A 13,884-nucleotide genomic window follows, 5' to 3' on the forward strand; every position below is an offset into this window, starting at 1 on the left:
TTCTACATAAGTCCTGCAATGCAGCCTTCCCTCCCACTTCACACACAGAATAGCGCTCTTAGTAAACAAGGCCCTGGAATATAGGTTGGAAAGCCATAATAAGAAAATTGAGACTTGAGAAGGAACCACGTGCCCAGGTTATGTAGCCAGAAATTGCTAGAAAAATGTAGGTGCTTGTGTTTTGTACTATTGGTCTCCTCAGTTTGTATCTTCCCCCTTCACCTTATTTTTTTTTCAAGTTTCTATTATTCACACTTACAATAAATATTGATCTGTTTAATGACTATGCAGCTACTCAAACAAATCATAGCTGAATTTTGGAGTTTCTTTTTAGAACACTGCCATTTTTAATCAAAAAACCTAAAGGAAAAAAAATCACTTAAAATTACATATGATATGTCATGGGGACCCTTCCTTTTTTTTTTATGATTCTTTTAATTCTTTTATGAAGATCATCTTCATTCCCACATTCATTAACCCTGTTTTTGTAAAGAAATGTTCACCCACCTCCTTTTCCCCCTTGATTCCGAAGCCACCTTGGAAATATCCTTCCAGGTTATAGCAGTGAGCAGTGCCTCCATTCCATTCACTTTATTTCTGTGAAAGCACGAGGCTCCCATTCTTTCCGTTAAGCTCTTGTACTCATGTGAAAGATGAAAAGAGGAGAAATCAAGTAAGGGTTCTATACTTGCTACCACCGAAGAACCTGACTTGGCATTGCTGATCGAAGCTGTGTAACCTAGACTGAACGCAATTGTTTCAAGACAGGGATGCCTTCTGTGTTTAGAGTGTGTAGAAAATGTCATTAAGTATAGTCATCAAAACTGAAGTATTATAAATATAAATACATATACTCCTATAGTAGAAAAGTAGAAAGTGATTTCATGTATTAGCCACATAAAGAAATCTAGGAATGCCATTTTAAATACAATCAGCTCTCTTCACTGGAGAGTATCCCTTCACAAAATTATACTTAAATCATTGTTACTTTTAAACCCAGGAAGAGGTCTGCTCCTCAGACTTATGTTAGGAAAAGTCCAGGAATTAAGGTTAAAATACTGGCATCTAATCACACATGCAGCATTTATTAGCCCAACCATTCAAACTTGTATCAGCACAACAAGAATAACAGGCCTTGTCTAGTCATTTCATAGGGTCTTCATAAAAACCAAGTGACATAATAAACACATACGCACTTTGAAATTCTGAAGCTCTAGATAAATGGGTAGTTATTAACTCTTTGAATTTCTAGCAAGTTGACTAACTAACATAATGACTTTTTTTTACTCCCCACAAACCGTTTTCCTTCATTCCTTCATTGCCACTCACATTCCTTAATGAAAGTTTCAGACCCAAAGTTTAGAGGCTGATTCTCTAGAGACAGCTGATAGAGGCCATCTCAATAATAGCAGAAATGTTTAGCTAAATCAATCAATAATTGCATGGCAAAATTAATCTATTGCTACATTAATTAATAAAAAGTAGCATGAAATTGTAAAATAATCCTTGAATATCATTTGGCACAATGAATTCCAAAATGTTATTTTAACCTGAAAAATCTTTCATTAAAATAAAATCCAACATGAAAACCCAGTGTGTAAAAACACGGCATGAGGGCCATGTTCTGTGGAAGTTGATGGAGTGTCATGAACTCTCCATTACACTTTAGGACATACTTGAACACAGCTTTTGAAAGTTCGCAGACATGCTGGGTGTGTAGGCAATGTCTTGTATTGATTGGTATTAATTAAGGCAGAAACACCATGCAATGCTGTTCACCAAGGCAAGGAAATATACGTTGTGATTTAGAAGGTTTCCATTGAAATGTTACAATATTGAAAGTAGTATCTTTTTTTTAAAAAAGTAGTTTTCCTATTCCTAATTAAAGCATGCTGAATGTATGACTTTTGATAATGACAGATAACAATGACTATGGCATTGCTATGTTGTGGGAGAAAGGCAGGAACTCAAAGTAGAAGGGGTGGTTTGTAAAATAGGCTATAATTTTATAATGTTAACATTATAGGGACTCTGTTGAAAGTAAAGCTAATCCATAATTTAGAAAGGCAGTACTTTGAATTTGAAAGAAATGTTAAATTTTCTCATGAAGTTACTATAAGTGAAGAAAAGATGCCTGCCACTATGAAAGAAAACAGCAATTTTCATAATGTTGAATCCTCTAATATCTTACCTATATTCTCTCAATTTATTTCATATGCTATTTTTTCCAAAGGCATTATGTGATCAATTTTAGTAGACTTGCTAATTTTAGAAAATTCTTGTTTTGTTCACTAGATTAAATATTATAATTTAGAACTGAGCATAATAAAAACTCATTATAGAAAATGTTCCAATTCTAGAATGAGATGTAATTTAGAAACATACCTGCGATGTATATCACATATGAAGTGTTAAAAATATTTGTGATTCAAATCTCAGAAACAAGCAAGATGTCTGGGTGGGCATACGGACTGTATTTTCTGTTCTGTGGTACTTTAAATAGTTCCTTGGTGAGCTGAAACTCAGTTGTCTCCGAATGTGACGATAATGAAATTTTTAAATGATCTGACTAGAACTTGCAGCAAATAGTACAACTAAAACCATCTGTAAATTCCATTTATAACATGAAAAAAAGATTTTCAAGAGCCATAAGTAATTAAAAATGAAATATCACAATCTGGATGAGGCCTTTGCTATTTATATTTACTTTATATGTATTTTGACACAGGCATATTTGACACATATGTATTTGCTGATATTCCTGAAGTATCTACATCTTATTGTAATATTTGAAAGACACATTCTTTATTTGAGTATTCTTTTATGCAATCACCTTAAAGATACTAACTTTATAATGTATTATAAATATAAATTATAAAGATACCAATTTATTAATAATCTTATAATTAACTAATAACCCATAAATTAACTTTATTTTGAAAGTTGTAAATATTTTTTAAATTTGAAAAAATATAACAACAGGGTGAGGAGTAATGCCCAGTGAGGTATTTCAGCTTCAAACACATTAAAATAACTCTGCCTTCCTTTGCCTAAGTTTCAGGCCCAAAGTTTACGCCTGTCAGACCTACACAGAAAATCCCATCTTTGGAGAGGAATTGTCAGCATCACATTGATTGAGGGGAGAGACCTGAAGGCCATGGATTCAAATGGGTTGAGTGACCCCTACGTGAAGTTCCGGCTTGGGCATCAGAAGTACAAGAGCAAGGTGACCAGATCTCTTTTGCATTCTTTGCAGCATTGGGGAGGCACTGGGTGGTTGGTAGTCATTCTTTGAAAGCTAAAAACACTTGGTAGTTTTAAAAATGCTCAACAGAACTTTTGAACATCATGTCAGAAAACAAAATCAATAAATGTATTGAATTTCTTACATGAAGTGCTATGTAACCTTCTCAGTGCATAACTTCTCTATGTCTTGATTTCTTCATTTCAAACCAAGGATAATATGCAAGCTATCTCTTTAAAAAAGGGGGAGGGAGGAAGAGAAATGGGTCAAATCTGTGATGATGCATAAGGGATTCAAAGAGTGTTGGCTGTTCTTATTATTACAACTGCTACTAGTGCAGTACTACAAATAACATTACTTTATATGCCAAATGTCGTTGTGTTACTCTGAGCCATTTTATTCAAACTACTTACACCAATGCATATTGCAAGGTTTTTAAAAATTTATTTAGAAAAAAAGGGCCAGATCCTTGCTGCCTTATCAGAAATGTGCCATAGGGCAATTCATTTATCCTCCCCATGTGCAATTTCCCTCATTTAAATAATGAGAATTAAGTTTAAACCTACATAACAAAGTTATTGAGGAGATTAAATGGGTATATGTTATGCATATAAAGGGCTTGAAATACTTTGGTGTCCATAGTAAATATTCAATAAATAGTAGTAGCAGAAAGAAGAAGAGTAACAGCATTAATAATCAGTATACTGAAAAGTAACAAATAGTAGTTATAAAATATATGAATCACTTTATTAACATATCAATATATTAATCATATCGGTAGAAGTACTGATAAATATTTTTTAAAAGATTTATTTAGTTATACAAGCACTGGGTACAGTCAGAAGCTGCAGGAGGATGAGAGAATTCACCAGAGCCAGAGCGGGGAACAGAACAGGCAGACTGACAAAATACACTGCTGAGGGGAGCAGCGGGTGCGGCAGGAGAGGTCTGCGCGCCATGTGGGACCCTCGCCAGCAGGCGGGGATTGAACTGGTGCTGCAGAGGCTGCGGGCAGCTTTGCAGCCCAGTGCTCAAACGCTGCACCACCAGGGGAGGCCCGAGTACTGATAAATATTAAAGGCCATAGTGGTCACAGATACTGGCTATTTGAGGAACAGACATGGCCTCTTTGATGGTCAGTTTTTACAGCTGGTTTTCATGGATAGCTTGAGACAAATGACCCCATCTATCTTGGATTGAAAATCACATTCTACTTTGATGGAAATATCTTCATGTTAGCATCATCCTTTTCGTGGATCTTGGATAAACAGCCCAGGAAAGTTTTCACAGTACCTAAAGTTATCAGCAATATCACAAACCAATTCATTAGCAGGCAGTGAGAACTGCTGGCTGATTGGTTACCTAATTGCATAACCCATGGAAGGAGAAGGCATCCTTTCCCACCTGAATGAAGTCATATAGCAAGGACTGCCCTAAAAAACAAAATGGAAAAGTTAGTTTATAGCCAAATAAGAAAGACCACTCCCACAAAAATATTATAGGAGTTATTCAGAATTATGAGACATTTGAATTTTTATAGGCTACTTCCAGTGCCATCTTTATTTTTTGACCATACACAATAGCATATTTTAAGGAGACTACTGATTCCAAAAATAGGTGCCTATGGCCATGTCTATCTTGTCCTTTATCAATTAGCATCATTCCCATGTTCTAGTAGATTTGAAACATTACTTATTTTTATAGTCCTGCTCTTTAGGCTTGAAATATGAAACGCAGCTATGGACATGTGTCTCTCTTTGCTCTTTCTTTCCATGATCTATTGCTGATTAATTTCAGGTTATGAACTTTAAAAATTGTGATTCATTTGCATTACCTTTGCGCATAACATACTTCATTGCTTTCAAAGTCTTTACATCTGATGATACATCTTTCATACATTTAAAAAGAGAAAAGGCCACAGGATGCCCTCCTACTGAAAAGAATAGAGAAACAAGTATGAAATGTTAGATAAGCCAATGGTGAATGGAGTTTTCAAACAATAGGACTCACTTTACTCACTGATTTCATCAGTTGTCTCATCTAAATACTTGAAGTTATAATTTTGCACTTCAGATATCTTTCTCATATACGTGACATGAAGATTGTATATATAATATACACACATATTCATATTAATTCACAAAACCTCTTTGGCATATTGTTTTGGAGGGAAAGACATCTGAATATCTAACCAAAGACATAAATTAAAGTCTAAATTCTAAAACGTAATGACCTTGGGTTGACCATTTAAACTCCAGGGCTTGATTCATCCATATAAAACTGGAGATGATACAGCAGTGCTAAAATTCCAAGGTAAGTTTGCCTGACCACCCCAAATTGTTTCTTCCACCTGCTCTTACAGAACTTCATTGTTTGGCTTTTTTCATGTATTCACACCCAAATCCCGTGTATGTGGTAGGGAAATAAAAAAAAGAATACTGAGAATTCTTAGATTTCTTTATTATGAGAGGAGAGACTACAAGTTACATCTTTAACAACCAGCATTAACTGGTTATTTAAAATAAATGCTAGTACCCAAGTGAACTATTTACATTCAGACTATTTGCCTTTTCAGTGTAATTCAAACTATTCATCTGTTATTCAAGATGAGGAGTGGGTGCCTTTTGGTTTTCAGGACACATCGCTTTGGGTCCTTTTAGACAACATGCAGTAAAGAAATTAGTGATCAGATGACACCTTTCTACCATCTCTGGAAGCTTTTGTTCAAATCTATACTTACATGGTTTTCTATGAAGTACCCAAAGTTTGGTTTAGTATCTCAAGTTAATTTTTTAAATACTGATATTGACAAGATAATAATGACTTTTTGGTTTTCCAGATAATGCCAAAAACTTTGAATCCTCAGTGGAGAGAACAGTTTGATTTTCATCTCTATGAAGAAAGAGGTGGAATCATTGATATCACTGCATGGGACAAAGACGCTGGAAAAAGAGATGATTTTATTGGCAGGTTTGTGCAATTTGATATTTTTGGTTAGCTCTTGAGAAGGTGAATTTTGTTAAAAGAGTATTTGCTTTAAGTCTGATTATTGTCATTGATCTTAATCATAGTAGATGAACTGAAAGAGGTTTGAAGACTGACCAGTAGATGGCAGTTTTGGCCAGTTGATGGGCAGGCTATTCAAATTCGCTATCCAGAAACACTGCGTGTACAAGTTATGAAAGTTGAGAAAGAATAATCTCATTTGATATAAGATCCTTAAAGGAGATAATAGCATATCCATAGTCTGTAAAGAGATCTGAGATAGTATTTCTTTTCATGAAGTATGAAGTATATTGTGACTATAAAATGCATTATTTCCTACAACTCCCTACATGGTAGAGAATCTTTATAATCTAGAAGTTCATACATCTATAGCATTCTCAATTTTTAGTAAAGGGAGCATGTGAGTGAAACAGATGCTTGTTCATCAGATAACGCAGAGAATAAAGGATTATTTTGAGGTTTACATATTATCTCTTCACAAGGTCAATGTTATTTTCAATGACTGGATTATAAGTATTGTCTTCTTATTTTAAAGGCTATTTTTATGTTTTTGAGCCATGTATGTCTTTGTAGCAAAGCACATTATAACCTATCAGTACTGAACTAAAGTGTAGTATACAGAGGAATTTGTTGATTTAGAAAATTCTTTCTACATTGTAGTTCTCTGAACATACAATCTGAAGAAATGCATACATACTAATAGTAATGAGAATTTTACTCTCCGAAAGTAAGAACAGGAATCCAAGCCTGCACATTTGTAATTTCAGAATTTTTTGTTGCTGTTATTGTGATAAATAGGGTTTTGAGTATTTTTATCCATAGGATTATAAACTGAGAGTTCAACGAACAGCTTCAGTTAACCTTTAATATTTACTTACTATCACAGAATAACTATCAATTTGGTGACCACAAAAAAAAATCAAAATGACTGTCATGGGTGTGTTCTACCTTAATCTCATTGATTTATATTCAAACTTTCTTAAATTGTTAAATATACTAACTTCCTGTACTTCTAAGTCCATATTACAAAAGTCCTTATCCCTTTTTAATTTTTTTCCATAATGACAGTTATCATTTTGTTGTATTTTTTTATTTTTTAAAATAATTTCCAAATTGGAAAATTATGAAAACATCTCAATCCATTTAGTACTGACCTCGACCTTTTCTTCACTTGACAATATGAATTCTTCAGGGTCATTTCCTAATTATATTACAGAAATCATTGGCAGAGAGTTGGATCTGTTTATCTTACTTAACCTTATTTCTATTTTTTAATCCTATTATTTTTTATTGAGGTAATGTTGGTTCATATGAGTCAGAGGTGCAGGTTCACCTCTTTGCATGTATGTTACCACACCACATCTGACACCAAGGCATCTATAATCTAGTCCATGGGGCCCCCACCATCTCTGCTCCCACCTTCTCTACCTTCCCTTCAAGTAGCTTCAGTTCTGCAGTCAGATTTCAAGAGTTTGTTTTGATTGAGTTTTGTCCATTCTTTTGTCTGATTTCTCTATATTCCACATATGAGTGAAACCATCCAGTATTTGTCTTTCTCCTTCTGACTTATTTCACTTAGCATAGTCCCCTCCAGTTCCAACCATGTTGTCAAAATTTTATCTTTTTTTTAATAGTTGAGTAGTATTGCATTGTGTGTAGCACATCTTCATAATCCACTCATCTGTCATTGGGCATTAGGTTGTTTCCATAACTTGGCTGTGTAACTACTGCTGCAGTGAACATAAAGTGCATGTATCTGTTCGAATTAGTGTTTCCACATTCTTCAGGTAGATACCTAGGAGTGAAATTGCTAGATCATATTATAGATCTATTTTTAATGTTTTGAGACACCTGTAGGGGTTGGACCAGTCTACATTACCCCCTAGTGGTGTACAAGGGTTCCTGTTTTCTCCACGTGTTTGCAAATAGTTTCTGGTCTTTTCTATAAGGGTCATTCTCACAGGTGTGAGGTGGTATCTCCCTCATTGTGGTTTTGATTTGCATTTCCCTGATGATATCACTTCATTTTATTTTTATGAGTTTGTTCATATTTGGGGAAATTTGGATTAAGAGGTGGATCTTAGGGATTGTTCTGGATACGTAGGGGAGTTAACAAAAGTTTTATAAAGATGGAAAAAGAGAATTAATCCATTTGTAGTCTCCCGGATTGAACACATAGAAGTGTTAGGATTATGGTACTTCCAGAGATGGTATGAAAGCTCTGAACTCCTTCCTTCATGTCTGTCCTGTGCATCTCTCCCACCTGGCTGTTCTGCATTATGTTCTTTTTTGATAACCTGGCAATATACCTGGAGCAGCAGCCACTCTCCTTATTTTTTCTAACTTTGAATTAGCTTACTACCTTGCATCCATAGAACCCCATTTAAAATCAAAACTCCCTTTCCTTGACATTTGCTTACCCTCATCCTGCTTTGATTTTCTCTACTGAAGTAACCACCATGTGGCATACTACGCATTTCACTTACTGATGTTACTTATTTCCCATCATTAGAATGTAAACTTCGTGAGGCAGGAATTTTTTTCAATGTTTTATTCACGGTGGCATCCTTAAAGTCTAGAAAAGTATTTAGCATAGGATTGGTTCTCAATAAACATTTATCATGTTTGAATTTCAATACCTGAAACCTGACTTAACGCTGGAAATTATGGCTCTTCCTTCTCTAACTTAATACATAATTGGTACAAAGTATACACGCAAAGTGTATACCAAGTATATCCTAATTTACAATTAATTTACAATTAGGATATTAGTGAGAGGTACAGATTTTAGTGTAACTAAGGAAAAATACTGGTGTATAGTTGAAAATTTAAAAAAAAATTAAATCAAAAGGGGAACACTAATGGCTTAAATTAGAAAAGTTTTTGAGTATGCTATACTTAAAAATACTTTGAAGTAAAAAAATACTGTATTTGGAAAAATACATTTACCAAGATAAACATTTACCAAGATACTTAACATCTTTTTTGTTATTGTGAAATAGGGATAGGAAATTTGGTTGTTAAATTTTACATAAAAATAAACTTACATGAATGGATAATAATAACGCCTTACAACATATTACATACATCGCTAGGGGATAATAAGAATGGTTACCAATTTTGTAGATGCAGAAAGTGAGGCTGAAGGAGGTTTGAGCTTGCCTAGCTTGAATGAACCTGAGGTGATTGATCTGTGACTCAAATCCAAGACTTTTCTGACTGTAATGCCTGTACTCATTTCTTCTTGGTCTTGTATTTAGTGTGTTCTGAAGCCATTAAGTACTTAATACAATGCCAAGAATTCGCTAATAACTTAGGTAGTGTACACTATACCGCAAGTTTAAACAACAAATTTACCTGTGGCTGAGCTACAGATTTCAAATGAAGGTGAAATAATGTTAATCTGCATGTAATTATTTAACTTTCTGATCACCTGCGTTTTGGCAGGCAAGACGGACTGCCACCTTTACGATAATCAGCTAATAAATCCTCATGATTGTTACACTTTTATGCAGAGCAGTAATCTGAACAAATTGGCTGCTGACAGCTGCTGTAAATTGCCAAGAATGAGTGCTGTCAGAGAACAAGTTGTTTTTATGAACGTGCAGAATAAGTAAATCCTGTGTCACGCAATTTTATTCAGTTGGAGTTATTTGCAATCCAATATAGCAAGATTTATTGCATTATTTATTAGTGTGCAAAATGCTTGTTTATCTTTAAAGTGGCATTGATTTGGGGTACATATATTTTACATTGGTGAATTGCTGCTGACTTTATTTGTTGTGTTCTTACCAGAGCTGAGGCATTGGTATTGCCTATGCCAACAAAGTGCTACAGATGTAAGCTTGAGTAGAAAGCAGACTCTACTATTTCAACAATGTTTTTATTAATGATACATGATTGAAAAACTTTTTCCAAATGGGTAAGTTCTGGGTGAAAAACAAATGTTTTCAAATTCTAAAGTCATAAAAATAAATCTGTAACTCTGTGTTTTATGCTAAGAGAGAGAAAATTTAGGAAGAGTGGGTTCACAAATATGTGTTCAGGCAAATGAGGAAAACAACTTTTGACTTTCAATATTAACCAAATGAGTGTTTCCTAAGGCTGAGGGTTAATGCATTTGAACATTCTATCAATTCTGATTTGTAATAGTTTTTATTTCTAATGCCAGTGCTGTAATGATTACTTCCTACATAAATAAGAGCAAGAGCAATCCTGCTGCATTATTAATTTGAAAGCACAAAGACAGCTAGTCAGAAAATTCTAAGCTGAAAAGATTTTTTTAATTAAGTCATTATATTTTACCATTTTTCTTAATAGGGATTGAGTGAAATATTTCATTAGGGAGAAAGATAGTACTTAAGTAAAGAATGGTGTGTACCATTGATGCTTGTCTTGGTTTTTTATAAACCCAATCTAAACCAAATATATTAATATTTTAATTCATTTTCTTTCATGGGTTATTGTTTTTGCTTCTGAAGATTTTCTAAGAAATCTTATTCTGACTGAACTATTTCTTATATGATGAGTAAATTTTCCAAAGATTATTTCTATCCACCACTGTCTATAAGTTAAATAGTTTACCTTGAGTCAATAAATGGGGAATTTTGCAAATTTGAAAAGTATGATAAAACAATTTCCCTAAAGACTGCATCACTAAAATCTAACAGTCACAACGTATGACAACAAAAGGCAATTCAATTTGGAATTTTATAATGTCAGAGATAGCATAAAAGCTTCTGCGTAATTATGAAACTTGAAAACTCTTTAGTGGTTACATATTGCATTGTTTAAAATGCAAAGATTCCAAGGAATTATGTAATAGATTGACTTACAATAAAAATTTAAATATGTATTATTAGTTTTACTAATGTAAAATAATCCTTGTATGTTAAAAACCTCAATGTTTTATAATTTTATTATTAAAATTAAAAATTATCCCCCCAAAATAAAGAGGCTTGTTTCCTTATTCTGAAGGTTTTATTTTTAAGTGCCTTCTTGTCACAATGACTTCATAATATCATTAGATTTTCAGGAGCAATGTGCACTTACAAGTTTATTGTTAAAGAGTACAGATATTAATTTACATTGCAAATGTTCTTGATTATTTTTAATTGTTCTGACTGAAGTCTTGCAATGTCTGACTGTACCACCATTGGCTTGTAAATCGGAGTGTGGGCAACACAGAACCCCACTGGGAATAGAAGTGTCAGCTCTGAATATCCTTGTTTATCATTCTGTTCACTTATGCTTGTTCAATTAGCACTATCTTCAATGCACAGTTTCTTTACTTGGATCTTTTAAAGCCAATTGTTCATTTTCTGAGGATTAGTTCAGTAAAAAGCTAGATTATAAAATCCATGAATCCACTTAATAGGGCATATCTGAACTGCAATTCAGTGAAGGCAGGTCAGCCAGGAAGGGGACCCCTGTCAATTCCTCCATGTTATTTGGCTCTTACTCTTCTCTTAAGATACGCGTAGTTACATGTGACATCTATAGTGTATGGGTCATCTGTGTTAAATTATATAATAATCAATTAAATATTTGTAAAGCTTGATTTCAATCCAAGTAGTCTTCATATTTACTTCCTGCTCCCCAGTGGACTCCCAGGTATACATGCAGAGAACTTATCAAAACCATGTTTCATGTGGGAGGAAGGATCATTGGTCCCTGCTTCAAGCATGGCAGATGCTTGGGGAGAAATCAGGAAAGAAAAAAAGGTGATAAGAACATGGGAATTTCTCCCCTGAAACTCTTAGGGACAATACCACGAAATGATTGTGACTTATTTTCAAGTGGTTAAAGAAACTAAAATGTGAGTATGTATGTGTGTGTTTGTACATATACATGTATTGTGCAGGCGGTTGAGCTCAGCGCTATGAAGCTGTCCGCAGCCTCTGCAGCATAGGTTCGATCCCGGCCGGCAGGGGAGATACCCACATGGTGCAGCAGACCTTTTTTGTCTCGCCCGCTGCTCCCCTCAGCAGTGTATTTCAGTCTGCCTGTTCTGTTCCCCACTCTGTCTCTGGTGAATCCTCTCACCCTCCCGCACATCTGGCCTGTACCCCTGTTCTTGTATGCATGGATAAATAAACCTTTAAAAAATAAATAAAACTATATATATTAAAATGTGCAAAGGACTAAAAACTTGTATGGAAGTCAAGAAACATGATTCAGTTTCTTGCCCTCACTTTCTCTGAGCCTAATCTCCCTATTTGTGTATTGAAAGAAAATAAGTCAGAAATCTCCTTCAGTTTTGAGTCTTTTTTTATCATTCAGTTGATTAATCAGTTGATGAGTCAGTTACAGACAGTAAGTTTTAAATTTTTCCTATATTAAAACTAAGGCATATGTGATACTAAAACTATATATTATATTTATATAGCACTTTCAACTTTAAAAATTTTTTTCATCTATTATTCTGGTGATTCTATGACTCTGCAAAGACACAACATGTTTTTTTTTTTATTTCATTTGATAATGGTGGAAAACTGATACATAAAATGTTTAAATGGCTTGCTCAATATCACAATACTAGTGATTAACTGAGCTTTATTAACACTTTGGTGTTCTGAAACCCTGACAGCTGACACTAACCAAACTTGGTTCAAAACAACACACTGAATCTGTGGTAATTCTAAAAATAATGTAAGAAGCAATAAGGATGTCAGAAAAGACTTAAATCTAACAAAATCTTACAGAGTTCTGACATATAAGTCACTTAAATAGTTAATGGGTGACTGGGTGGGTGGATGGATGGGTGGGTAGTGAGCAAGTGAGTGAAATAAGTGTTGTAAAGACATCAAACCACTTTCTAGGGAGACAACATAGAAGTAGTAGAATGAGAACACTATCCACTAGTCCTGGTTCTGCCACTGCCACCATGGGTAAATTTTTTACCTCTCCAAACTCTCCTCTTTAACATTTAGAGAGCACCAACTCTATACCAGGTGCTGAGGTAGTGCCTGCTCTCAAGACACCTTAGGATATAGAGTGGGGAAAATAACTTCAGGTTATTTCAGTAATTATTAGTAAAAACTTGTTAAGCAAAAATAAACAGATACATCATTTCAGGCAGAGCAGATGCCAAACACAAAAACAGGTAAACCCTGGCATAGATGGTGAAAAAATTACAAATGGTTTGGAATGGCTTAAATAGTAGGTGAATCATCAAGTGCTACTCAAGCTGATGGCAGGTCATGAGGGGCATCATTGCTTTGCTAAGTATATTTCACAGGTGTTGGACAGACAGGGGGTCACATGGTCAGATTTGTGTTTAGCCATCTATGACTAAGGAGGATGCATTTCTTAGGAAATGGAGCTTGAAGCAATGACTAAACTGATACTTTATTTGGAGTATTACTCTGGCATGAACATGAAAGGGTAAGAACATGAGGTAGGGAAGACTAGAGAGCTATGTAAGGTGATATTTTACTGGATGATTTCACTCAAATAGGAACTCAAAGAAACAAAACAAAGCAACAAACAATACTCAACCAAAACTAAGCCTTGTCCTTCTATAGTCTAACTATAGTGAATCCTTCCTTTGTTTAGGAAATAGTCCAGGTGATCCAAACACAGGTGAAACTTCCAGTCCATTTGGTTGTTATAACAGAATACCAAGTGCTCCT

The 13,884-nt window shown here is 34.5% G+C and overlaps 1 protein-coding gene across 16 annotated transcripts in view; it reads left to right on the forward strand.

Annotated features, from left to right (window-relative positions):
- The window catches only part of MCTP1 (multiple C2 and transmembrane domain containing 1), a gene marked incomplete at both ends in the record, with an annotated part of 477,275 nt that overhangs the window by 279,355 nt on the left and 184,036 nt on the right, over positions 1–13,884 (forward strand). For 14 of the 16 annotated variants that reach the window (XM_084233956.1, XM_084233964.1, XM_084233965.1 and 11 more), the window contains 2 exons: positions 3,056–3,226; positions 6,084–6,214. The exons of 1 other annotated variant lie outside the window; for it this stretch is intronic. In XM_084233956.1, coding sequence (XP_084090082.1) covers positions 3,056–3,226; positions 6,084–6,214 — 302 coding nt within the window. The remainder of the gene's footprint in view (positions 1–3,055; positions 3,227–6,083; positions 6,215–13,884) is intronic. One more of the 16 variants, XM_084233957.1, reaches the window with a different exon arrangement.

The sequence above is a fragment of the Talpa europaea genome (genome assembly GCF_964194135.1).
Source record: "Talpa europaea genome assembly, chromosome: 5".
NCBI lineage: Eukaryota > Metazoa > Chordata > Mammalia > Eulipotyphla > Talpidae > Talpa > Talpa europaea.